This window comes from Ictalurus furcatus, chromosome 12, assembly GCF_023375685.1.
Source record: "Ictalurus furcatus strain D&B chromosome 12, Billie_1.0, whole genome shotgun sequence".
NCBI lineage: Eukaryota > Metazoa > Chordata > Actinopteri > Siluriformes > Ictaluridae > Ictalurus > Ictalurus furcatus.
The window spans coordinates 13,118,526-13,134,132 of NC_071266.1; the positions used below are offsets into that span (position 1 = coordinate 13,118,526).

Sequence of the window (15,607 nt, forward strand, 5' to 3'; positions counted from 1 at the left end):
TTAAACTCTTAAATCCACACAAAGCCATACAAACTCTTAAATCCAAGAAGTCTTAAAATGTCTTTCTGCACTTTTACTTGGGCGTTTGTTGATTTACACAGAAAAGATGATCCTCTCTTTCTCGTACTGGCACAACTGGACCCTGCCTTTTTTATGGTGGCCATCAGCATTGGTCCCTTGCACACAGTGGAGCATTTTGGATATAAACATGAGTTTGTGCTTGTGCATCGTTGCCGTGTTTCCGTGCTACACAAACTTTGCTTTATAAAGCTTGATCTTCTCTGCGGTGGTTAATGTAAAATGCACCCTGCCTTAGAGGACTTGGAGGTCACACAATTTCTTCCTCAGTCACTTGACGATTTCGCCTCCGTCTGATGGAGACTGAGGTCATGTTGGGAATAAAAGGTAACGTTGACAAAGTAAACTGAAGAAAGCCATTGTCTGTGACTCTGGGTATCATGTGCCAGTGACTGGGAAACAACTTATATTTCCGGTTAGTAAAAAAAAAACCCACTCATGTTCCATTTGAGATGATATTACCTTTCACAGTGCATAGTGTAAGTGTATAGTACATCATTTGGGACACAACCTTAGTATTTACTCACACGTGTTTTTGGAACAGAAGTAACAGTGAGTAAACACACCTACGCCACACGCAGACCAACTAATTTATAATGAGATTCGTTGACAACGATTTTATCAATACGTTATTGCAGCTCTACATAGTATAGTATAGTGTAGTGTAGTACAGTGTGGGGTAGATCTCGTTCAGGAACATGATAGCTTGAAACAAATTAGAAACTGATAACTTGATTAAATAAAATCACACAAGGCTCATGATGGCATTTTTTATTACAGAACCACAGACAAAAATAATCTACTTTTAAAAAAAAACTCATAGCTTTATTCCATATCAGCTTCTTTAGGAAAAACAAAATAACTTTATAAAGTCTTAAAATTCTGTCCACATATTATTCACTTACCGACAACACAGTTAGATCAGCTACGCTACAGAGGTTAGCATGTTCAGTATATCTCTCTCTCACTCTCACACCCCCACACACACAGACAGTGTAACTAATGCGATCATCTTTGGCCATCAATCAGTTCAACTCCTAAAACAAACTAAAAGTCTAAAAGAAATTAAAAACAAAAAACAACAGGCTTGAGAGGAAGAGCTGATACTAAACAGAGGTATTTATCTCTCTCTCTCACACACACACACACACACACACACACACAGAGAGTTAACAGTTGAGAAGCGTTTATTTTTTTGCATTTGAAGCGTCCTGCATAGTTTATTAGTTTATAATCTCACAATCGAAGGCGTTTCAGTTTGCAGTCGTGTAACGATAATCAGCGAATATTCTTTCTGCCGGTTATGTGTCTTTCTCACACTTTTAGAGTATAGGGGACATCATTCCCTCTATGTAGGGAGTAGAGAGTAAAATCTTCCATGTTGCTCCTTATTGGCTATAGTACACTACATAGGGTGTAAGTGGAATTTTTTTTTAATCCCCTACATCGTACACTTACATAGGAAACGCACATTACATTCTGCAATAATGCATTATTTTACCCCCTATGTAGTGCATAAGGGTGCACACTTCATCTTATATACTATGTAGGGTGTAAAACATTATTGATACCCTGTGTAGTGAACATAAAGTAGTGTAGAGTACAAGTGGTATTAACTTTACACCTTATGTAGGGCACTACATATATAGAGGTAGGTATATTCCATGTGCACTTCACGTAGTGAACAAGCTTAGAAAGGGTTTAGGGTGAATAACGTTCTTATAAAGTTATTGTAAACCCTATGTAGTGCGTTTAGGACAGAGTGGGAAATACAGTGCACTACCCAGGGCTGTTTATGATCAAGTCAGCCATATTTAATCCTCTACCTAGTGTAATGCAGTTTTTTTTAATGGGCTACACAATTTAGTGCACTTCAAATCACACCCTACATAGGCACACTACCTTCTAGGGTTACTTATTCTTATTAATGAACAGAGCAACATTGTGACTGAGATCATGATTAGATTGTTGTACTGATTATCGGCACACGCCTGATTGAAAAGTGACACTGAACTAAAAATCCTTTAGAAAAGAAACGTTCAAATATGAGCTCACATCTCTCTCACACACACACACAAATACACACACTTTCTCTCTCTCTCTCTCTAAAAAAAAATAAAATAAAAACAACTTCAAGTTTCATAACAAGGTCCAGTGTGAGTCTACAGCACCGAAACACTGAGCAACTGAGGGATATGACGGTCTCTCTCTCTCGCTCTCTCTCTCTCACACACACACCATATAATAATCGAGATCTTTATATTTCTATCTATAAACTTTAAGTATTAAATCACAAATGAGCCTGAAATGTCTGTGTTAAAGCTCAAATAACTGAAGCACTTATTAAAACGCTAAACAGCAAACACAACGTCAAGTTGCTTTAACGTTCGGTGGAATAAAGAGCGCGTGTAGAAATGTCACAGACATACATACATACACACACACACACACACACACACACACACACAGCACCAGCAGCACAAACTTAAATACAAATATAAATTATGTCACTTCCTTCCACAGTGATTAAGGTCTTATGTAAACATACTGACAAAATCAGAAATGACAACGACCCACTTGCTCCTCTGCGCCGCTCTAAAACCCCCTTCAGACTCCACGCCTGTGGTCACATGACCTGCACAAATATATCAAAATAGTGATACATTTATTGAAGAAAAAAAAAAACCACACAATCTAAAATGCAGGCTACTGTACTAAATGATTCAGTGTTCATAGTAAACGTTTGTGCACTTTAGCGCCCCCTGGTGGTGTCGTAGTGTTCAGCATCAGAGTTTTTATTTCTAATATATTTCAGTAAATTAATTATTCTACCGTAATCAGATTATTGTCAGTATAAAGACTTGTATTTCAGGCGATTGGAGTGGAATAACTCTGCTACATTTCTGGGTTTGCACTATTTTTTGTCTTTTTGGATTTTTATTTTGTAAACAATTCCCACTAAATGAGCTCGCTCGCTCACACACACACACACACACACACACACACACACACACGAAGCCACACATATAACATCTCAGGTGTCGACACTAGCTCCACCCAGACGCCATGATTGATGGGTAAAACAGTAACTCTGCCCATCCGAGTCAATATTTCGTACTATTTTTGGTGCCTGAGGGGTCTGAAGGGGTTCGTAAGAGAAATCTTTTCCTGGAGGATTGTGTCGTTTCAATCGATTAGGTCCAGAAGCTTCACACACAACGGAAGCAAAACCACAGTTCCTCATGTCTACAGTCTGAATAATAATAATAATGATAGTAATCTAATAACAGAATGTTGAATATATTTAATAACAGCTCTGTGATGGGGGGTTTTGTGGTTACATTCATGTCTTGTCTCATTTCCTCTTCACGTCTCCTCCCTGACTTTGGTTCGACTCTGTAAAAGAGGGGGAAAAAGTAGTTAAATGTAAATGAGACCACGTCATATTCGTGTGAATATGCACATGCACACACATGTCACAGAAATACAAAATGCTTCATTAAGGATGAAATGATACGGTGCATTTGTTAACAGACCTGGGTGTGTTTCATTTAAAGAGGAAAACTGGTGTAGTGTTTCATCAACTAAATGTAAATTAAAATAGACAATAAGTAAATGTAGAAAAACAAACAAACAAAAAAACACCATACCAACGATATCTCAGACAAGTGTATCGTGTAATTATTTATCACGATATCAATATATTGCCCAGCCTTGGTAATATGAATAAATTACACACTTTCATCAAAATAATTAAGACTAACATGAAATCCACACTGCGACAGTTTCACAACGTTCAATAATAATTATTTATATATTGAGAAATACGAGCGGGAGCAGTTCAAGCGCTCAAATAAACACTTCTGCTTGATGTGTAACTGCTGCACATCAAAAAGTCTCTTTTCCTTCCGAATATTTTCAATCACACAACAGATTCCTTCAGGCTGTAAAACCTCTCCAACACACACACCAAATACAGCTCGGGTTACACACACACACACACACACACACACACACACACACACGTGTGCGCGTGTGTGAGGTAGAAACATACGAAACGACAGAGCAGATGTGACGAGGAAAGAAGAGAGAGAGAGAGAGAGAGAGAGAGAGAGAGAGAGAGAGAGAGAGAGAGAGAGAGAGAGAGAAACTTTGGAGGAAGTGCACACTTTACCTGAGAAAGCAAGCTGCAGGTGAGGAGGAAGAGCAGCCTGTACACCTGACTGCAAACTCTTAAATAGGTCTAACACGCAGAGAGAGAAAAATAAGACAGCAGGAGTGACAGGAATTGGGTAAATATCAAGACCGATCAGGACCAAATCACCAGGCGGAGAGAGAAAGAACGGATACGTTAAAGGAAAAAAAGAGAAAAGGGGAGAAAAATAACAGGTTGAAACATGTCTGTGTCCTAAATGTCTCCCTGCTCCCTACACAGGACAATTATTACAATCTTTCAACATTGCAGTGCATTGTGGGATTCCATGAGTGCAGTTTAGGAAGTAGAGACGTTAGTACTCACTCGGCGTCAGTGTGTATCCTGAGTTGGGGGTGTGTGTGGCTGCACCGGGCGGGGTGAAGTTGAGCAGAGGGAACTGGAAGGGCAGTGAGACAGGTACGAGACCCCCGAACATCCCCAAACCCAACGGCACAGACGCCACCTACAGAGAGATAGACAGGTACAAACAGACACTACATCAGTCCTGCAGGATGAACAGATACACACCGGAAATAAACAATTGTGTGATCAGCTTCCGTACCTGATTTAAGAGGGCAGAGTCAGACAGAGACGGCAGTCCCATGGCCGAGGCACAATTGGCTGAAGACTTGTTACTCTGACTGGCCCCTCCCACTGCTCTCTGCCTCTGTCCATGATTGGTTGTGACAGATGAGGAAGTGAGGTTACAGTCCTGGAAGCTAGAAGTGTGGGGCGTGGCTACAGGGCCAGGGCTGAAAGGTGGTTTGAATCCTGAACTTTTAGGGCTATACTGGGTGGGCGGAGTTGGGACAGAGGTGCGGGAGGAGGAAGGGGAAGGCGAGGAAACAGAAGGAGGCGTGGTCACTGGAGAGCGGTGAACAAGGATAGGAGGTGGGGTGGGAACAGACTGGCGGTAGGCGGAACCCGGAGGAGTCTGTACCGTTGGGCGGTGGGAGCTCGGAGAGGGCGGAGTTGAAACCGAAGGGCGGTGGGTGGAGCCAGAAGAAGGAAGTGTTGAAGCAGGGGATCGGTGGGCGGGAGCAAGATTTTGAGGATTTGAGGCAGGAGGGCGATTACCAGATGATGGAGTGGTAATAGTAGGGTGGTGGGCAGGACTAGGAGGGGAGGGAGTAGAAACAGAAGAGCGGTGGGCAGAGCCAGGAGGTTGGTGAGTGGGGCCAGGAGGTGTGGTCTGAACAGGAGGGCGATGAGCAGAGCCAGGAAGCGTGGTTTGAGCCGGAGGGCGGTGGGCAGAGCCAGAAGGCGTGGTTTGGGCAGGAGGGTGGTGGATGGAGCCAGCAGCCGTGGTCTGAGCAGGAGGCCGGTGGGCGGAGCCAGAAGGTGTGGTCTGAGCAGGAGGCCGGTGGGCGGAGCCAGAAGGCGTGGTCTGAGCAGGAGGCCGGTGGGTGGAGCCAGAAGGCGTGGTCTGAGCAGGAGGCCGGTGGGCGGAGCCAGAAAGCGTGGTATGAACTGGAGGCCGGTGGGCGGAGCCAGAAGGCGTGGTCTGAACTGGAGGCCGGTGGGCAGAGGCAGAAGGCGTGGTCTGAGCAGGAAGCCGGTGGGCAGAGCCAGAAGACGTGGTCTGAGCAGGAGGCCGGTGGGCAGAGCCAGAAGGCGTGGTCTGAGCAGGAAGCCGGTGGGCAGAGCCAGAAGGCGTGGTCTGAGCAGGAAGCCGGTGGGCAGAGCCAGAAGGTGTGGTCTGAGCAGGAGGCCGGTGGGCAGAGCCAGAAGGCGTGGTCTGAGCAGGAAGCCGGTGTGTGAGCTTGATTATTGGAGAGTTGCTACTTTGGGAAGACTTTGTGATCGTGGCTTGCATGGGTGTTATAAACCTCTGCTGGTGGTGTCTAGGGGGTGTGGCCTTTTTCTGGAGGAGGGGCGATGACCGTGAAGGGGGTGTGGTCAACTGCTGAAAGCTCACAGAGTTCAAACTCGGCTGTTGTGTGCCACTGTCACACAATTTGTTCGATGGGGTTTTCATCTGAGCCGCGGGAGGCGTGGCTTGGCTGGACTTCATCCCGATTGCGGCAAACGGCTTCTGGAGAGGTGTGGTTGTCGGAGGTGGGCGGGGCTTAGCAGTGGGCATGGTGTTCATGCTAGCATTGATGGGTCTACTAGCAGGCGTCACTGTCTGTCTTTGCACTGAAGAGACGTCTTTCGACGTGGAAGACTGTGAGGAAGGGGTGGGGCTCACTGTGTGTGTATGGGGTTTTTCTATGACAGGAGAGGAAGAGGAGGTGCTGGGGGCAGTGTTTGGGTTTACACCATTAGCGGAATTGTTGAGGAGAGTCAGAGCCTGGGCGATGGAGTCCAGAGAGTTCGTGGCCAGATCCTCATCTAGCGAATCAGACAAGCAGATTGGCTCTGAGGACGGGTGTGTAGAGAAAGGGGTGGGGTTTACACCTGGCACCGCTCCAAGTTGCCATGCCATTTCCTAAAGGATGGATACAATAACAAAATATAGTCTTACACACATTTATACATACACACACACACACACACACACACACACACACACTATACCGTACCTTTATTTTCGCAGGTCTGGGGGTGGAAATGATTCTCTTCTTCCCCCTGAAACACAAACGCATTTCGGCGCAACATGAAAAACATGACGCGTCTAATGATTTGCTAACACATATCTGTCATCTGATTGGCTAGCAAGTAATCACAGCCAATGTCACAGCTAATAACAAGCTAGCATTAGCATTTTTACTCTATACAGCTGAGTGTGTAATCAGCAGAGCCCTTTAACAACACGCGCTGCGTGTGTCTGGCTGCCACTTCGCACCCGGACTGTTGTTTGTTTTGTCCGTTTTACATGTGCTTTCTGTGGATTATTTTACTTTTTGGTTCCCTCACCTTCAACGTTTTCAGTTTGGGACTCTTTTGGATACTTTTTTTTTTCGTCAGCCTGTCGCGAGCTCTCTCCCCGTTCTGTCCGCCACTTTCGGCTCGACTGGTAAGTGAGTTAACGCTCTCTGTATCAGTTGTGCTGATTGTATACTGCTTACTGTTTGGATGGGTTGCCATCCTCTTGGTGAGCTGTATATTGGTGATGTGATAGTCAAGGTCTGGCTAACGTGGTATCACTGGTGGTCCGCATCATATCAGTCAGTGAAAATAAGCCTCAGGCAGTTGCTCCCTTTCTGCTCTTATTCTGCATCATTTTTGGAGATCGGATACTCACCGTCCCTATTCAGGCCTTTAACGTGCTGTCCACATCTTGATTCTGCGATATACGAGTACTGTCAGACACTTGGAATTACTCGTTGTCCGCGATAAACACACCGCTCATCTAGAGTATTCCTGAACACTCACTGCTCAATTCCTGGTACTATCCCATGCATCTGGTCTAACAACAGGGCCCAGCCTAAATCCAAGTCAAGATCTACTGACTACAGGATGCGCCAATCGTTGATATATCTCAACCACGATATACAGCGCCATCAACCCTGAAGCTTCACATCGCCATTTTGATCTTCTGAACTGCCGCTCCATCTCTGATAAAGCCTCATACCTCAACGAAATAATCACTGACAAAAACCTCAATATATGTTACTACATGCTGAAACCTGCCAAGTACCCAGTGATTACTTGCAGCTGAACCTGTTTGTTGAACCTATATGTTTGTTGTCATCTGCCTCGAATGCTAAGTATTTCCATATTTAAACCTTACCACCTTTCCTCTCAACGAGTCAGGGCGGAGCTACACTTCTGTAGTTTTTCCCGTGTGCTTGTAGGCGTTGTTCTTCTTCTTCACCACTTGTGGACTGACTAAAACACTTGCGCGTATTTGCTGCCCCCTTCAGTTCCGGAAGAATTGCAACCTTGATACCTTCATAACAATCGGAACCAACGCTACTGCAGAAAACAAGTACCGCCACGTTTTAACAATGTTGGTACCGACTTGTTACCAAAGTATCGGTTCTCGTGACATCCCTAGTCCCTAGATCTCATCTCTCTACCATGGGTGGCAGGTCTTTCAGTGTTGTAGCACCCAAGATCTGGAATTCCCTATCTCTGACTCTTTGCAGCATCATATTCATCTCAGCGTTCAAATCCCAATTAAAACGTATCTGTTTTCTCAAGGTTATTTGTCCTAATATGTTGCTGTGCATTTTGCTCTCAGTGACTGTACTATCTATACTGTGTTTTTCATTTTCTGTGTCTGATTGTTCATTGTTTTTCCACATTTTGTGTTTGTCCATGATTGTTCACTGTTTATGTTTTACTGTATTGCTATTGTAAAGGGTCCTTGAGCTCTGGAAAGGAGCTATATAAATTAAACATTATTTTAATGATTTGCGTCTCATCAAAGTGTCCACTGTGTGTGCGTGTGTGAGTACTTACAGGTCTGTGAGGTGAGCGTGTACTGAAAGGCTCTCCTTAAACAGCATCCTTTACAAACACAGAACACACACAGGGTTACTTTAACACACGTACACACACGTACACACACGTACACACACGTACACACACGTACACACACCTGGCCTGCATCCAGCCTTTGGGCCAGAGCGGTTTGACCTCGGTCTCCATGAAAGCTTTGAGATAATCTTCTACAGAGAGAGAACTCTTCTCCTGCTCATAACACCTCAACTTCACCCGCACCAGGTTACACAGCAGAGTCCTGAACCACACACACACACAGGCAATTATGTCATGGATAATGGGTGTGTAAATCATGCAGAGCGAGTGATAGATGAAGAATGCATCCTCACCGGAGTTTGTCGTCCCAGATGAACTTTTTCCTCGGCCCCATCACTCGTTTCCCCGGTTTCTCCTCCTCTTCATCCTCTGAGGCGTTTCTCTCTCCGTCCTCCATATGCTGCCTGCACACACATCACATAATTCACTCATATCTGTGTGCCAGTGTAGGAGACGGTGCGCGGGACAGGTGTGCCAGTGTAGGGGACGGTGCGCGGGACAGGTGTGCCAGTGTAGGGGACGGTGCGCGGGACAGGTGTGCCAGTGTAGGGGACGGTGCGCGGGACAGGTGTGCCAGTGTAGGGGACGGTGCGCGGGACAGGTGTGCCAGTGTAGGGGACGGTGCGCGGGACAGGTGTGCCAGTGTTGGGGACGGTGCGCGGCACAGGTGTGCCAGTGTAGGAGACGGTGCGCGGCACAGGTGTGCCAGTGTAGGAGACGGTGCGCGGCACAGGTGTGCCAGTGTAGGAGACGGTGCGCGAGACAGGTGTGTGGGACAGGTGTTCGGGACAGGTGTGCGGGACAGGTGTGCGGGACAGGTGTGCGGGACAGGTGTGCGGGACAGGTGTGCGGGACAGGACATTCATACTTGGCTGCTACTTTGGCCATACAGTCCATGTGGTATCTGGCTGTTTGTTCAGGCATCACACTACACACAGCTAACTTCAGCTTCAGCAGAGGGGTACGGAGACGATCATCCTGTTACAGACACACACACACACGAAATAATTAATTACCCGATGTTTTGAATCCACTAACAAGACCTTCAATGAAAAAATAGACTTGTGTCAATGATAAAGAGCATGTGAGCATGTGTGCGTGTGTGTGAGAGAGATGACATACCTGGATGTTGAGGCTGAGTTTTTTCAGGCGTTTCAGTAAAGCCTCCTTGTTGCAGGGAACAAAAGCCTCGAGGTGAGAATACACAGCAGAGCGAATGGAGGGAGACTGTTCCTGTACCTGCAGCTCAATACTGTACAGAGAAAGTGAGACAGGGAGAGAGAGCAAGAGAGACACAGGGAGAGGGAGAGAGAGAGGGAGAGGGAGAGAAAGAGAGACACATTGAGAGAGGGAGAGAGAGACAGAGAGAGAGAAAGAGAGACACATTGAGAGAGGGAGAGAGAGACGGAGAGACAGAGAGAGAGAAAGAGAGACACATTGAGAGAGGGAGAGAGGGGGAGAGAGAGAGAGAGAGAGTCAGATTAAGTGTCAGATCTTGTCTTATATCATGTCTTTACCACTTCTCCTTGGCCACCATGTGAAGTGCAGTTCCATTACAGCAGTGTAAGGGGAAGTGAGCGAGTGAGTGTGAGTGTGTGTGTGTGTGTGTGTGTAAAATGAGACATGAACACACCCTCATACTCACTCTAATAAAATATTATTCATGTCCAAGGTGAAGAACTTCTTCCTGCCCTCCTCATCAAACTGTCTGGACGCCTGAAATAAAAAATAAATAAATAAATACATTACAATATGAAATACAATCAGGACAGAGAACTGAGAAATCTGAAGATGAACTTGAGAACTCTTACCGCACGCAGATCTTCGATGCGTTTGACCAGCGGGGCGGGGAGTCCTTCAGGTAGAGGGGGAGGACACGCAATCTCCGTCCTGAACATCGGTCCGTTTTCTGTGAGCTGAGTCTGAGGCACAGAGTCCAGAGCGCTGAAGTCCAAGTCATTCAGCAGATCCTGCAGCTCGCCCTCACTGGCAGAGGTGAGCAGTGACATCATCGCGGGGTCAGAGGTCAGGTCTCCGAGCAGGGCGTCGCTGTGGAGGAGCTGTGCGCTATTAGTCGGGTTTAGTTTGCGGGTTTCTTTCTTCTCGCGTGCGAAGCGTCTCAGCATCGCCGCCAGCATCAGCTTCTTCCTCCTCTTCTTCTCCGGACGACACACGCTGCAGAAATAAATAAACACACAGATACATCAGAGCCGTGTGACACGACTGTGCGATCTAATCATCACCATAAACTGTTCCTCTGACTTTCTAACGGCTGATGTGTAGATCCTGTCACTGAGGTTACTGTCATTACTTCATTTCTGCATTTCTTTCAGCCTGAAGGGAAAATTCAACTGATGATCACTGACTGAATCTAATGAACTCTTCACTACTGCATCATTACATTTAATTACATTCAATTACATTCAATAATTCTGTGATGTTTGTGTTAATAAATCTAACATGTAAAAGGAGAATCTTTAGAATAAAAAAATAACCAATTCAGATCTTTTTCATTTCCTGTTTGTGATGTTTGTTAAGAAAAATAATCTTCATATTTTACAGTCCAACTGAAACTCCTGAAGCTATCTTACTGCACCCATCTCTCTCTCTCTCTCTCTCCCCCCCCGGTCTCCATGTCCCATCCTCCCAATTGTCTCCCTGCTTCTCTGTCCGTCACTCTGTCCCATCCTCCCACCTGTCTCCCTGCTTCCCTGTCTGTCTCTCTGTCCCATCCTCACAACTGTCTTCCTGCTTCCCTGTCTGTCTCTCTGTTCCATCCTCCCACCTGTCTCCCTGTTTCCCTGTCTGTCACTCTGTCCCATCCTCCCACCTGTCTCCCTGCTTCCCTGTCTGTCTCTCTGTCCCATCCTCCCAACTGTCTTCCTGCTTCCCTGTCTGTCTCTCTGTTCCATCCTCCCACCTGTCTCCCTGCTTCCCTGTCTGTCACTCTTCCCCATCCTCCCACCTGTCTCCCTGCCTGCCTGTCTGTCCCATCAGCTTTTCTGTCTGCCCTGCCCATCTCTCCCTGTCTGTCTCGCAGTCCTGTCTCTCTGTCAGTTTACTTTTTAAGACTGCAAGTGTCTGTCTCTCTGCGCACCTGTCCTCCAGGTGCTGTGCTACTGTCTCCTCATGTCTCTGTATAAATAAATACATATATAAGTATTTATCAGAGTAAATTATTGCAGACTTTGCCAAAACATCCTGTAAACTAACTTTGTTGTCTTTTTTACAGCCTCAACACCACTTGGATTTATTACACAAACACACGTCATGTGATATAAACAGATATAAACTCTCACCCTGTCTTTGTTAGTCGGTTATTCGTCATCTTCTTCTCCTCCAGCTCCTCTTCATCTCTTCTCCTCTTCTTCTTCACCTCTGAATCTTCATCACCCTGCAGAGAAAAACCACACATTCACATTACAACAGATCAGTGCTGAATAGTGCACACTATCTGTGGGCGTTGTTTGGGTGGGTGGGCGGGTGGTATCTCTCACCCTGCTGCTGTCGCGCCTCTCTACATCGTCGCTCTCAGACTCAGAGGCGGTGCGGAACTGTAGCGTGCCGGTGTTGATGTAAAACCCTCCCAGTTTAGTGGTGAGAGATGCAGGAACCAGTTCATCATACTGTACACATTAAACACAAAATATACATCACAGACACACACAAAAGAACTGAAATGAAACCTAAAACATTTCAAGATGTGTTTACTGGATAAACGCAAATTAGATCTAATTTATGCACACAAATACGAGTGTTTGTCTTTTAATTTCAGCGACGATTTTAATTTTATTGTTCATAAAATATAAATAAAGTAATTAAATAAAGCACTCATTGACTCACGGCCTCGGAATTGTCGATGAACGAGTCGCTCTCATCATAACCAAACCCGATATCAATCAAATCCTGAACCCGATCCTTGCGCTTCCTCCTGCACCCCGAACCCTGCAAAGTAAATAAATAAACAAATAAATAATCTGTCTGAGATAATGCCAATACAATCCTGGTGAAATCCTGAGGCTTTGTGAAGTGAATGTGTTATACGTTTTAATAATTTAATTTGAATTAAATGATCTACTGGACTCACATATTTGTTCTCATACTTCCTGGCCAGAGCTTCCACTTCCTGTTTCTCTCGTTGCTCGTCGTTAAACAGGTTGCAAGTCTGCGTGACAGCAGGAGGATTCTTCTTAGCCTGCACAGGGAAATGATATAAACTGGTTATAATTACATCCTTTACATTTTCCATAAACTCTGTGTTCAGGAGTCATGACGCAAAGTTTACATTTCTAAAAACCCACGTTGGCCGTGTTAGCTGATGCTGACGCTGAGTGCAATTGTAAACTTTAATTAGTAAACTTCCAACACATCTGAGGTCAGTGCTAATGTTCAGGATGGTTCTGTCTTTGTTCCGGTCTCGATGCATCTTTACACCATCTATAAAAGCTAGTTACTAAATCAACAGTTTCAGTCATTAGCTACTTCACGCTTGATTTCTATATTTCCCAGCTGCCTCAACTGTAACCATGGTAACAGATCAAATTGTGACTCTTTCCAATTGAAACACTGAAGGAATGTTTAGAATGAAATTTGAATTCCAAATTTGAGTTAGAGCAGCCGGCCAATCAGGCGCTTTGTCTGAAAACATAACACACACACGCACATTATAAATCACACTCTCCGTCTCCAGATGCATCCAAATGTCTGAAAACGCTAATTTTCTCCCCGTCTGCATTACATTTTCTCCAACTTTGTGAAAAGCTTCATTTTTCAGTGATCAGAAACGGCGTTTTTGTGTAGACGCAGAGGAAAAACTGTGTGTATAAGTGTGGGGTCAGGGCCTCAGTACGCTCTTAAAAACTTTGTTTAAAATTTAAAAATATCTGACTTTAAGAAACGATGAATATTTGACCAGAAAAAGGGTTTTATAGCTGCTCTTCCAGGCTTGGCATAAAAAACAAAATAAACAACTGTGTTTTTATTTTCACTTCTTTAGGGCACCTCTGTGTGAGAAACATTTTTATTATAATTACACTTTTTGTATCTTTGCATAAACACACCTATTTTAATGTTTAATAACACTTTCAAATGCAGTGTAACAAACTCCAGATCACACACCAGAGAATAAATAAATACACCAGTGTGTCGACGTAAACATGTTCCTAAACAACACAGATTTACCTGATATTCTGTCTCATCATTACTTTCAGGAAACGTAATAACCTGCTCTGCACATTTTAGTCCCGTAACACACACACACTTCATTAGCGTTAACGTGAGTGTTAATATGTTTAATGGATATGCTCACTCAAGAACGTCAGTTGGTTGTTTTGTTTTTTCTATCAAAACAAGTCGTCATTCTCCATGTGTTTATGGAGCAGTTCATGTATTTCCAGCTAACACATCGCATTCAGGGCCAAAAACTAAACCAGAGTCAGACACTTCCACACAATTACACTGATATCACAGCAGAAAACACACGATAAATAACAGCAAATACAATCCCCTAAACCTCCTGTCACTGCTGATCACTCTGCAGCTTAACAGCACAATGACAGCTTGTCAATTACATAAGCCACGCCCCCGAGTCCCCCAAGATGACGTCACTGTGAGTGACCCGAAACTGCCCTGGAATATTTTGTGCTACAGAAACATCACATCAGTGGAAGAAATAACCCTGATGAGAGAAAATAAAGTTTCAGATCACAGAGGTGTTGCTTTTTAACCTGTCTAAAGAGAGTAGAGAATGGTTACATTATTTAATAACAGGTTTTAGTGTATAATAAAGATAATAATGAAGTTGAGATGTGTGAAGAGTATATAACAAGTCAATTAGTGTAAACTTTATTACTTCTGAACAGTTTTAAAATGAAGATGAGTAACACTTGGATGTTAGATACTGTAGGATCAACTTATTTCTTACAAGTTCTTTACGTTATTTTGCACATGAGGAGAAAGTGTGTGCGTGCGTGCGTATACCTGGAGCAGTTCGCTGTAGCTGAATTCAGGAAAGCTCAGCTCGGTGCTCTCCGGCAGGGTGATGTTTATCCGCACAGACTCGCTTTGCCCCGGAGCTTTACCCGAACCATCCGCCTCAGGAGCTCCGAGTCCCGACTCCCGGCTCAGGCTCAGCTCGGTGTCCGCGTCCAAGCGCCGTTTCCTGGCCTCAGATCCCGGAGGAGGAGCGGCGGCGGCGGTGAAGGCCGAGAGAGTGACAAAGGGGACTTTTCTGGGTTCGGCCATTTGGAGCAGGGCCACCTCACCTCTCTCTCACAGACTCACAACTTCCAAACGACCCGCTCTAAACACACTCCAACCGGATGTTCCACAACTTTTGCTCTTATAAATAATCCCTCCCTACTCCTCAAGGGTGGGTTAAAGTGAATAAAGATGGCTGGCTACACGTTAATGTTGTCCGCTTGTCCATGTTCGGTGGCTAGCGCTGCGCTGAGGGGACCGCTCCACTCACAACAGCAGCCATCTTGGATTTTTGGAGAAGAGTAAATAAAATTAACACGGAAAAGGTCACTGCGCATGTGCGGAACGACTGCTCGGTGCATCGGCACGGAAGTGAGACAGCAGCGCGTCCAATCGTTGCCGAGATCACGTAATCAAAACCTTTGAAGTTCTTAAAAGCGTGCCGACGTGATTGCGTCATCATACCGTTGCCGGAACTGACTTCCCCTCATTCATTCCATTAGATTATTTTACAATTGATTTTTTAAACGTCTGTCATATCTGACTTAATTTAATAATTAATTATTACAATGTTTTATTCGTGTTACTATTAACATATTGTTAACCGAACAGCGTGTTATATTTTACGTTGTGGAAAGTTTCATGGGTTAAAAAACAATACTTTAATACACGGATAAAAGGGCGGTAGCTGATTGATCTAACGGATAA

The 15,607-nt window shown here is 44.8% G+C and overlaps 1 protein-coding gene across 4 annotated transcripts; it reads right to left on the bottom strand.

The window, feature by feature from the left end:
* Nucleotides 1–834: 834 nt before the first annotated feature.
* Nucleotides 835–15,545, bottom strand: ubn2a (ubinuclein 2a). 4 transcript variants are annotated; one of them, XM_053638347.1, is made up of 18 exons: nt 14,681–15,545; nt 12,789–12,896; nt 12,545–12,646; nt 12,199–12,327; nt 12,001–12,095; nt 10,513–10,876; nt 10,347–10,417; nt 9,824–9,953; nt 9,570–9,679; nt 8,995–9,105; nt 8,763–8,903; nt 8,624–8,671; nt 6,799–6,844; nt 4,836–6,704; nt 4,598–4,736; nt 4,253–4,321; nt 3,615–3,662; nt 835–3,474 (listed from the first exon to the last, which is right to left on the bottom strand). In XM_053638347.1, the coding sequence occupies exons 1-18, from the start codon at nt 14,942–14,944 to the stop codon at nt 3,434–3,436; spliced, it is 3,885 nt and encodes a 1,294-aa protein (XP_053494322.1). In that variant the 5' UTR covers nt 14,945–15,545; the 3' UTR covers nt 835–3,433. The 4 variants fall into 4 exon arrangements, with proteins under 4 accessions (XP_053494322.1, XP_053494321.1, XP_053494323.1 ...); XM_053638346.1 differs by having other exon boundaries at nt 835–3,662; XM_053638348.1 differs by lacking the exon at nt 3,615–3,662 and having other exon boundaries at nt 14,681–15,544.
* Between the last annotated feature and the right edge of the window lie 62 nt (nt 15,546–15,607).